Here is an 11,439-nt window from a genome sequence, read left to right as displayed (position 1 = left end):
ATATATATATATAAAGGTGGTGAAATTAGGGGAGACTTGATCTAAGAAATATGGCGTCATGGGAATTTCTGTCAGATTGGAAGATAGGGCTGATAGCCAGCTACTGTGTGGTAATAGAAGGTACTAGAAGGATGTATGGCATAAGATGCTGTCTCATCCCTGACAGCATGCTTCAGCACTTCACTGTATGAAAACTGAACATAACGGGTGGATTTTTTTAAGGAAATCCAGACACTTATTCCCATCTTACAATTTATAAATTCTTCATATGATAGAAAAAAAATCCATTGCCTTCTTTTATGTCCTGCACATAGAGTGAATTTCTAATTCTTCTGCCTAAATGAGGTATGAGAGAAAGAAACATCTGTCTCTTCAGAGAAAACCAACAGAACAAGGAACCAAAACTCCCCCAACCCCTTTTCTACAGAAATACATGGTTTACAGCAAGGAAACGTGCCTCCTGTGCTTCCAGTGGCCTGCTATGGCATTCTGGTGGTTTATTTTGTGGACATATTAACAAACTGAGTTTTATACTTGAGTAATCTTTAAAGCGCAGGTGTTGAGTTAGCTATGAAATCATAGCTTCCCTCTTCTTTTGCTGGGATTTACACACAAGAACACCTCTTCATGGCCATAGCTGCAGAGACAGGTGGTAAAGCCACAAAACCAATGGAAACATGTTTTTCATCCACTGCTACAAGCCAGTCATTGGTGATTGTGTGAGATCTAGGTTTGCATTGACATTAGTGCTTGGGAGATGGTAAAGAGATCAAGAATACTGGGGCCTTAAAGAGCATCCTTGTTTTCACAGAGGCTAAACCCAGAGTATTAGAGTCTGTTTAATGGTTCAAATAGTTATTCTTAAAAATGGTTTTGGCAACTTTTCCTCCAAGCAAGATAGTCTTCATCTGCATTCTCCTACAGACACAACTGTAGCCTTGACTTTTTTTTCATAATTTCAAAATCCTAAGTATTGCTGATTAAAGCTGTGGCAGTTGTGGTTATTCTGCAGCTGTCTGCAAAGCTGAAAAGCTGTTAGCTATGTTTTAGCTTGCCTGTGCTTTGCATATGGATTATTGCTCTGCTTAGGACTGCTGGGATTTTATGGCTGGTGCAGGTGTCAGAACACTGCAAGCTCTGTCAGGGTTGTTGTGAGTTTTCAATTGATCTTATCATCTGCATGAATATGAATGCAAAATATGGAAATATGTATTTCACTTTCTGTTTTCCAGGTCAATGGTGACATTCCACCTCGATTAAAAAAGAGCGCCCATGAAATAATCCTGGATTTCATCCGATCGCGACCTCCATTAAATCCTGTATGTAATCCAGTGAACTCCATTCCTAACAAAAGCATGGCTTTTTAAAGCACATTTGTGTCCAGGGAGTATGTTAAATATTACGTTTTCTGACAAGGGCTTTAAAAAATATTGTCTTCTCTATGTGGAACACATTATCTTAAAAGAACAGTGTATAATATCTTGCACCTACCAATTAATAGCTGTTATTACCAGCCCCTTGTTTCTGGGAAATAATGATGAATTGGGGAAAAACTTATGCGAGTTTTACAACTGAATGCATGTAAGATGGTATCACAACATTCCACATTTTTGTCCAAAAAAGTGTGACATCTGATTTCAAGGAAGCACTATTTTATGTAAATACGATTATCTTTATATCCTGAGGCCTCAGCAAGAAAACTGAAACCAACCCCACCGCGGCCACGCAGCCTTCACGAAAGGATACTGGAGGAAATCAAGGCAGAGAGGAAGTTACGTCCAGTCTCACCTGATGAGATAAGGCGTAGCAGGCTGGGTAAGCATCCTGCTAGTTTTTACCTGCAGCATCCACGGAAAACTTCCCACATAAGGAGCAGCAGTATTAGTGATATCTGTGCAGGTGTCACAGAATATAAACTTGTTCTCATGCCTTCAGAGAAAGAAAGAACCTAGAGGCTTTGCTAGGGCTATGCAATCTTCGTGCTAAGTTATATTTAAAGATAGGAGACTGCATGGGTCAGCTTGATTCCCTTCAAGTTTTTAATGTATGTATTAAACAAATTTAATGGCACTGTATTACTTGTCGCACATAACAGTTAATGTTAGATTTGCTCAGAATGGAATGGGTATTGCTTCTCTCCAGTGTAATATTCCTTACATATCTGCAAGTAATTTTTCATGTCTGTTTTTAATTAATTCTATTCTCTTTGTTTCCTGTTGCTAGCATCATCAATATCCTTATTTTAATTCAAAATTTGCTTTTATTTTGTTTGCTGAATCTGCTGCTTTTATTCTGAATTCAAATCTTTGCTTCATTTTCTAAGTTATGGAACATGGGTTTGTATGTATTTTCAGTAGACAAATAATTCAGACTTGCACTGCAAAGCATTTCGTATCTGTAATGTATATTCAGCCACCCACTATGAAATTATACAAATACTATGCTTTCCAGTGATTACCAATTTGCATTAGTTCAATAGTTCTGATGACCAAAGCATGACAAATAGAGTCTTACATTATGACTTACGTTTCTTAAAGAGAATGGTCTTTATCTGTATCAGAAAAACTGAGCTAGCTGGATTTTTGAAGAGCAGAAGTGGCATTTTTTTGTCTGAAAAGCTTGAAATAATCCACATATGTACTCCCTGTTGCTGCTTTTTGCAAAATATTTGGGCTTGCCACATGTGCTTAACGGCACTGGTCCAGATTCAAGCGGTTTGTGACAAACCATTGTTTCTGCAGAAAAACAATTTCATCAGTCTTGCTTTGTTGCATTGTTTTTTGAAGTGCTAAGTAGAGTTTGGTGAATGCTTGGGTGCATTTATAAAAGCATGATGTTTTGAATATTGTTTCTGTTTGGATTCAGTTTATGCTTGCTGTATCAATTAGTATTTCTAATAGGTCTAGAAGTTTTTCCAAATGTAGGAAGCTTGTAAAAATGAGGAACGATTCCTTACTGTTTTTTTCAAACAGTTTTTTCAAACAATTCCAGTATTTTAAATGTTCTCTTCTGGGCATTATCATGTCCTCTCAGGGACAGCAAATTTGATCTAGTAGATTTTTAAAATGTCTGGATGATATAAATGAGATCAAACCCATTTAGTAAACAGTTTCTAAAAACAATGTTAAATATTTGAGTATTACAGGTTAGGACTTCCTGGGCTGATTTCAGGGCATGGCCTCCAGTGAAGGATAACTGTCTTCCACCAATTCTTAATTTTTTTGTTAAAGAATTAAATTCTTTAATTTTGCAACAGTGGTAATTCCCCTTCAGTCCAATGAATTGTTTGGATTAAATGCCATATGAAGGTGTAAAAGGGATGCATGCAAGTTTTATTTCCCAAGTGTTTATTTGCTGCTGGCATGAAGAAGAAAAAATATCAAAGGCCTTCAAGATAATTCTTCTTATGTTGAAATATGAGGTTTTGTTTTTTCTCACATTGAAATGATTGTTCTGTCCAAAGTTCCTTTTAGAATAAAATATGTTTGTGCAAAACTGGGAGTGGAGTAATGCTAGTGACATTCAGTATGATACAAATAAATGTGCCATATAATTTAGATGATCACTGAATGCAGTTTAGAGTTACAATATATAAGGTAATGAGGTTTAAGGATTATAAATCTAAGTAGAAACACCATGTGGGACACTTGCACCTTCCAGACAGAAAAATTTGTTGCTTTTAAAAGAAGAAAATCAGAAGAGCATTTGAGTGAAATATTTGGGAGCATAAGGTACGTTGCACAAGTCCCAGAAGATATTCACTGTCGCTCAGTTTATAGCAGACAAGAGCACAACTACACTTGATTATTGAGGTGAGGGGGCCTGTACTCTTGCAGTTCCTCCTCTGTGATATGTGTGGACATATGGCATGAGTTTCCCAGCAGCCACAGGCTTTGCCCCTCTGCTCTGCACACTACATGTGTACAAGTAAGATCTCTACCCTGGGCTGCCACCGAGAAAAGCCAGCCTGTGGCTGGCTGCTCTCAGGCTAAAACTTCTTTGGAAATGGTAGTGTAATCTTGGTAGCTGTTCTCACAGGGAGAGGTTTCAGTAGAGGAATCAAAGTGAGCTTTCAAGTGACCTCATAAAATCATCAGAGTAAGCTATCAAGACAAACACAGACTTGAGGTACATGTCCTTTTAATTAAAAGGCATGGATTTGTGTCTCAAGCAAGTTGAGCTAATGGAGCTTGGAGAAAACTTTGTTTCATGTATGTGATTTATCAATCTTCAATTAGGACTCAGCATTAGGTGATAAACACCCTTATGCTTTAAAATGTATTTGTCTTTATGCTGGGTTTGGACAGGGATTTAGATACTGTTTCTATAGCTCTTATCTGTGGCTGATGTCGTCTAGTTAATGAACCACAGGAAAAATACCCTGACTCACAAATCTGGCTCTAGGTCAGCCACCTACTGCATTCATTACATAGATTTATTCTCATGAGCAAAAGTTCTCCCAGCACAGCCTTTTTTTAAACATCTTTTAATACAGTGGTATATGTGGCTGAAAGCCACTTTCATACCAACTTGCATGTTTATCACCTGTCAATTAAGACATATAAGCTGATGTCAGTTTTGATGCATTCTTGTCACTGGGCTTGGCATGCTTATTTGGGTAAGTGCACTCAAATTTTGTTTTCAGTTGAGAAATATTTTGAGTGTCTGCTCCCTGAATTACAATGTTTAATGGGAAATATACATAGGCATTTCCAGAAACAAAGATCCAGCTGACCACTTTCTTATCTAGAAATAAAAAGCTTAGAGGACCAGAAAAAAGGGGGTAATATTATGGATACATTTTAATGGCTAAGTCCATCTAAGGTTTTTAAAAAAGAACAAGAAGCAGCACAGATCACACTGTGTTTGGCCTTTTTTTCCATCCTTTTCAAGGAAAGTACTACTCAAGTACTTTCAAGCTTAGCTTGAGTGTCTCTCTTTATTAGTTTAATTATAATCATTGGAGATTATGCTTAAAAAAATTAGAAATATATTTTTTTCAGGTCACTGAAACTTGTGTGAAATGTGGCTTTGTACTTTTTTTTTTATCTCTTTCCTTCCTTTCTCTACTTTTCCCTCTCCCCTCTCTCATGTCATTTTAATTGAAAAAATTTGGTTTTTAAGATACTTGCCTTGAATTGATACTTTATTGAAATAGAAAAATCTCATTCTACAACTATACAAATATTTATAATTGCTCTGTTTGCAAGTCCTGTTTATGCTGCTGTAGTTTTCAGACTTCGAGCTTTGCTACAGTAAAGCAATAGTATGTCTGACACATTTTGGATTTAGGCAACAGAATCCAAAATGTCTCAAGTGGAGTTAATCTCTTGTTTTCCTTACCCGTCTGCTTTTCTAATAGCTGAATTATTTTCTTTTTGTTGTTTCTGTTTCTTTTGTTTTTTTCCCAGCAATGCGGCCACTTAGCATGTCTTACAGTTTTGACTTGTCAGGTAAAAGGTGCAACAACACCTGACGTGGTTTATTGTGCTTATTGTGAAATTTGTTCCATCTGTTTGTTGAATTCCCATTTAAGAAAGAAACTTGAAGGGATTCTTCCAAGATATGGTCAGTGAAAATAAAAATTAAGAGAAATTATTACTGATACCTGCATCCTACTGAGGCCACAGTAGGATGCCTCAGTATAGGAAACATCTGTATTTCACCTGAAATAGAGTGCTGGAATTCTGTTTAAATAAATAACCAAAATAAGGTGGCCCAGAGCTATTTCAAACAGTGTCACCTTCAAGTCTGATCTGACTTTGTGTCTTTACTCACTTTTTGACTAGACCATCTTCTGCAGTACTTCATTTCTCACAAAGATCCCAAACCAGTTTTGAACTCTTCTACCTTTCTAGATTTAATGAAATACATCTATGAATGGTAGTCTAGAAAGGAACTGTCAGTTCTGCTGAGTGTCTTTACAGTAAATGCTTTGTGAGTTGTGAAATCAGATGTTCACTCAAAAGAGGCTAAACCAACCTTCTTTACTGGTTAGCAAAATAAGTTGCTAATGTTTGCTGGTAATAGCTGATACAAAGGATTCCATAGCTGATCCTTCATCAACTGCCTAAAAGCAAATTTTAAGTTTCCTCCTGGTGGGCCATTAGTTAGGATGTGCAGTAACTGTATGAACATGTTCTACTTCAGAGACAGCAACATCACAGAGAGTTTGAGCCTACTAACCAGAAATAAATTCTTTCCTCCTTCATTGTACATTAACCTTCCAGGATGCTCATGCCCAGGGACTCCGCCATTGAGGCTGGAAATGGTCTGCATTAGCCTCAAAGGCTTGTCTGCTGAGGAGCACTCTTATGCTAGCCCTCATGAAATTTCCCCTAGGTGACTCCCAAGAAACAGTCTCCAAATAAATCCATGCTCTCATTTTGTGAAGAAGCAGCAGCAGCTATACCCTCCCCGCTTCCTTCCAGCTGTAGGCAGAAACATCTCATCTGGGATTTCTGCAGAGTTTTCATCCTCTGTTTCTTCATTCACCCTTTAACCTCATGTGGCTATTTTCCCCATAGAAAGGCATAATCTGACTGAAATACTCATAAATTGTGAACTAGAAACACCATATAGAAGTTTTTTTTTATTACTGTAGTATAAAAATTACAATAGTTTTGTAATACGGGAGCAAAGTTCACAAGTGACTTACCTGTGAATATGGCTTCATGTTCTGGCTGAGCCAAGTATACAGCTTGCAAATGTCGAGAGCTGAGGAGGGGCTCCTGCGATCCCTTTCCTCCCCAGGCTTCCCTCAAAGCATGTGATTTCCCCCTCTTTCTCTGTGCCAGTCCTGCCCATTCATTCACAACATGACCTGGTTAAACTCAGGTAACCCGGGAACAGATACTTTTATTTTTTTCACCAGGTTGGTTTTTTGCTCTTTTAGTGATTTAAACCTGCTTTACTATCTGATCCGATGATCACAGAGCTGGCTGAGAGAAGGTGATGAGCATGGGTGGATAAGAGGAAGGAACAGGCTCTCCCCTTCAGAGGCGGTGGCAAGCTGTTAATCCAGCTCAAGCCCTTTTGTGAAATCTTACACTCAGGGCATATTGTACAGCTACTACAGCTGTCTGGTGGGATTCAAACTGGTATCATGTTTTACTATACTGAAAGCTGTAGGATCCCCGGGGGTTCAGATAATCGTATAAACAAGCAAACTTCAGTTTTCAAAAAGTAGTGCTACTTTCAGATATGCCCAAAGTTCCTTCAGCCTTTAGACTATAAAATGAAATGTGCCAGTGAACAACAAGAGGGAAATGTTCAGACCTGTCCTTTTATATGTGTCCGTCTGCTGCTTCTTCTGCCTTTTATTTCATTTGTTTAAATCCAAACAGTATTTTGTGAAAGGTCCCTTCATAATCCATTAATTCATTACCATAACGTTTTTATTTTTTAAAAGTAGCTTCATAGCAATCTATACTGTACTTGGATTTGCTCGTTTTGACTGACCATTGAAGAACTCTTCCTGTTTTCTTTATCCATCTTCCAACTGTGATTGTTTTTGGTTTTTCAAATCATGTGGTTCTCAGCAAGTAGTATCATATGGCGTGACTGAGTGATCTGATAAGTTGTCTTTAGAAGTAAATTCAGGATGATTAAAACATTCCAGTTAGATGTGAGACACCAGATGAGCAGTACAAATGAATTAGATGGGTTGGAATGTTGATAGTAAGCAGATAAGCAGTAGGTTTGAATGTTGTTGGCTTTGCGTGCTTTTACTTTTTTCCTTATGTTGGAGGCAGGGAAGCTATATTGTGCTTTCATCAGTGTTTCCACGTTCATGCTTTTTCACTGCTTTCATTGCTTTCTCCTTGATGGAATTGCTGAACTGAAAAACTACAAAACCTGCTGAGAAGCAGAAGTGTTTCCTACTAAGTGCTAAAGGATAAGTTGAGGCTGATATTATGCTTGTTTTCTGTGACTGGGATGACAGAACAATTCTGAGAAGACTTTTACTGGTACCAAGCAGGTATAGTTGGTATGTCACACTGTCTGGCTCCATGGAGCTGCCTGCTGTTATCCTGAAGAGGAGAGGGGGGGTACCTGGGACCTCCTTTTACACTGCGGTTTCCTCCAGCTAGAATAGATAGAGCAAGCAATAGCTACCTGTAACGAGAGTGGTCCAAGAGGTACTCAGATATTGAATAGGGACCGGACAGTCATTGCCCGCTTCTTTTAAACAGAAAAGTAGCTTCAGAGCAGCTTAATTTCAATGCACCGTGTTGAATGCAACTCAAAAGATCAGTCATTCCCACTCTTAACACTTCATTTCTTACCTCAGAACTGTATGCATGGCTACTTTGAAGTTGTTACTTCAGAAGCAATTTGTACATTTTGTGTGTGTGGTTGTTTGTACATTTTGGGTGTGTGGTTGGAGGGAAAGAAGAAAAATGAAACTGAAACATTGAATCCCAGATTTCACTGGGATTATTCCCGTTGTTCCCAACCCTGTAAGGTGATGTATATTATTTTTAGCTTTATGTGATCTGCGCCTCAGACCACTGTGAGGAAGGAACTCTACCAGGTCCTGGTAATCTTTTAATTTAGATAACACAATGATAAATGTGGTGCAAACACCAGCAGAAGACTGGCAGTTTGTATTACTGATTTGTTAGTTCTTAGGTTTAACTTCAGTGTGTAAATCCATTGAAAGCAACAGCACATCTCTTACGTTTTTCATTATATAATCTTTCCCAGTATATTATCATCACTAACTAGCAAAAAGCAAACCTATATTAATTCTGAAAATCCATTTTAGCCTTCTTTTAAACTCAGTGTAAAAATTATGAGGTTGAGGACTACATTTGCCATATAGAACAAAATTCAGGTTTCTGTTGTCTTTATTTGCTAAGGAGAGCTGGTTAGGAGGCAGACAGCATATGGTTACATGACTGCTGCAGTTTGTGTGTAATCTGTGGTCTGCTTAATTCCTTGTTTCATAAGAGACATAATCTTACATGTAAATAAAGGCGCATTTCGAATTATCCTAGGGTGGGATTTTTTTGCCCCCCCCCCCCAACCCAAGACTAGTCAGGGAAGGCCAACACAAAGATCAAGCAATCAAATCAAGACCTTCTCTTCTTTTTATTTGCCTGTTGTAATGATAGCTTAGAAGAAACTCAAAAGAAACCAAACGCATTCATCCAATTTGCAGGTACTGTTCATTGTCCTTGCTGCCTGAAAACAGGGAGAAATGACACTCTCCCAGTGTGTCTGACTCTCTAATAAAATCTTAACCTGAGGCTGTTACTCACACAAGCCTCACACGCCTTTTTTAATATCATTTGAATAATCTTCAAAACATTTAGATGTTTTATGAAAGTAGAGATTGTGAACTATTACCCATTTGAAAAAAATAAATTTAGGTTTTTGTTTCAAAGAATTGTCCATGAATTCCTTCTGTCATATTCATTTTTATAAGTGTTGGTCTATTGGTTGATTCTGATTTCTTTATCCTGATTAATTTTATCTTGTTTATGATGATGCAGGATTATTTGCCATCCGGTAATGTTTCTGTTGCCTGAGTACATTACTAAAACAGCTTATATAAAGTAGTAATTTTTTGGTCTGTATCTGCTAACAAACTCCGATTTTAATTTTGGAACAAATTATTTTTGTTGAAATCTGTCTGCTGAAGCTGTAAAATTTAATGATCCTTTCCTTATATTGGGATAACCTATTTATTCATATCTATCCAGTATTGTAAGTGCAGGGATGATAAACTGAACTTAAACACTATTGACAAAACAGATTTTATGAATTTTTGAATTTTACTTTTTTTGTTTTATTTATTCTTTAGTGCTTGCAAGTTGTAAAAACTTCCTGGGTTTTTTGGTGTTTTTTTTTCTTAATAATATATAAAAAAAATGACATTTCCCAGTGAAGAGCCCTTCAAAACAAATATTATATTGGATTGTCTTCTTAATGCTAAAACTTCTCTGGTATTTCAAGACTTATAAACCAACATATGAACAACTCAAGAATATGTATGAACAACTCATATATGTATGAATTTAAAATGCAACTGGTTTAGGCTTTTTAGGTAGTGATTGGCTACATAAATTGCCTCCAAAATGGATCAGGGACTTCCATTTCTGGAGCCTAAAAAAGTGAGCCTAAGTTCTTGGACATCAAAGCAACAACAACAACAAAAAAGAACAACCCCAAAACAAATCCAAACCAACCCCAACAGGAAAGAATTTATGATGTACCCTGGATATCCATTCCATCACCTCCCATAGTGCTGCGGGATGTTCCCTCCTCTTTTCTCCTCCCAGACCTATCACGTGCTTTATTTTTTTGGAAGGAGGGCAGTACTGTTGGCCTTCCCATCATTTATTCTGCTAGTGAGTCCAGCAGTACTTACAGGCCATTCTTCACCCTTCGTACCATCAGGCAGGGGAGCCACCACCCAGGAATTTTTTGTGAGAAGGGGCACCACCTTTGGACGTTGTGTTGGTGGTGCTGGGGCTGCTTCATTGGACAGCCTGTTCAGGAACCACCCTGGGCAACCCTGAGCTTCTTCAATCAAGTGCATGCCAGCTAATTATGAGGTCTCAAGAAGTGGTATTGGCATCAGGGAAGTGAGGCAGTTTGGGTTTTGTTTTCCTGATGTTGCTTTCTGGGATTGTGTTGAGTGGCTACTAGAGCAAGAATGCATTTGATGTGGAGGACGCTCATGCTGTACTCACAGAAATCTAGGAGGGGAAAAAAAACCCATGACCTATAAGCCGTAGTGCTAGTCAGGGCACCCATTAGCAGAGCCTTTGAAGATAGGAACTAATGGTTAGAGAGTCTTAAGTCTTTGATTGCAACTCTTTGTAGGTAGCACCTGAAGGCAGTAATAACACTGTAGTACACAGATTCATAGACTTGGAATGTCACTATGACTTTAATAGTCCAAATAATCACCTTTTCTTATACTCCCAGTTGAAGGTATGATTTACAGAGGAACTATAATACATCCCTTGTCCTTTCTAGCTCAGATTCCAGCATTTATTAATAACCTAATTAATCCTTTAAAATATATATTGATTTAACTCATTCCTCATCTCATTCTTTTTCAACAGCTGCTCTGGTAAGAGTGCTGTAAAACAGACCTACTGCTGCAACTGAGGCTATGTCTAGACTATGTAGTTTTAATTTTCCTAGTGCAAGAACAGCTTTTATCAATGCAAATTGTGTTACAGCAGCAGTGACCAAGTCTGTTTATACCAGGACAACTATGTGAGTAACTCCAGATGAAGTGTGAGTACTTACACTGTTGGCACTGGAAATATCTGGATGATATAATTTCTCTGTCATAGTCCTCCTGGTAACCTAAGGTACGAGTCATTTGACCTCCTGTGTCTCTTTTCACCGTGTATAAAAATGGGAATAATAACCTGTCATTACCCTGGTCTTAAAATACCTGGAGGTACTTTGTTG

At 37.9% G+C, this 11,439-nt stretch overlaps 1 protein-coding gene across 1 annotated transcript in view; it reads left to right on the top strand.

Moving 5' to 3' along the window:
- Positions 1-1,232: 1,232 nt before the first annotated feature.
- The window catches only part of SPIRE1 (spire-type actin nucleation factor 1), a gene marked incomplete at its 5' end in the record, with an annotated part of 27,417 nt that continues 17,210 nt past the window's right edge, over positions 1,233-11,439 (top strand). The window contains 3 exons of the mRNA XM_010012252.1: positions 1,233-1,319; positions 1,686-1,815; positions 5,412-5,453. Coding sequence (XP_010010554.1) covers positions 1,233-1,319; positions 1,686-1,815; positions 5,412-5,453 — 259 coding nt within the window. The remainder of the gene's footprint in view (positions 1,320-1,685; positions 1,816-5,411; positions 5,454-11,439) is intronic.

The sequence above is a fragment of the Nestor notabilis genome, unplaced genomic scaffold (assembly GCF_000696875.1).
Source record: "Nestor notabilis isolate BGI_N333 unplaced genomic scaffold, ASM69687v1 scaffold21683, whole genome shotgun sequence".
NCBI lineage: Eukaryota > Metazoa > Chordata > Aves > Psittaciformes > Psittacidae > Nestor > Nestor notabilis.
The sequence above is the reverse complement of the archived record's forward strand: the minus strand, read 5'-3'. Positions and strand labels throughout refer to the sequence as shown.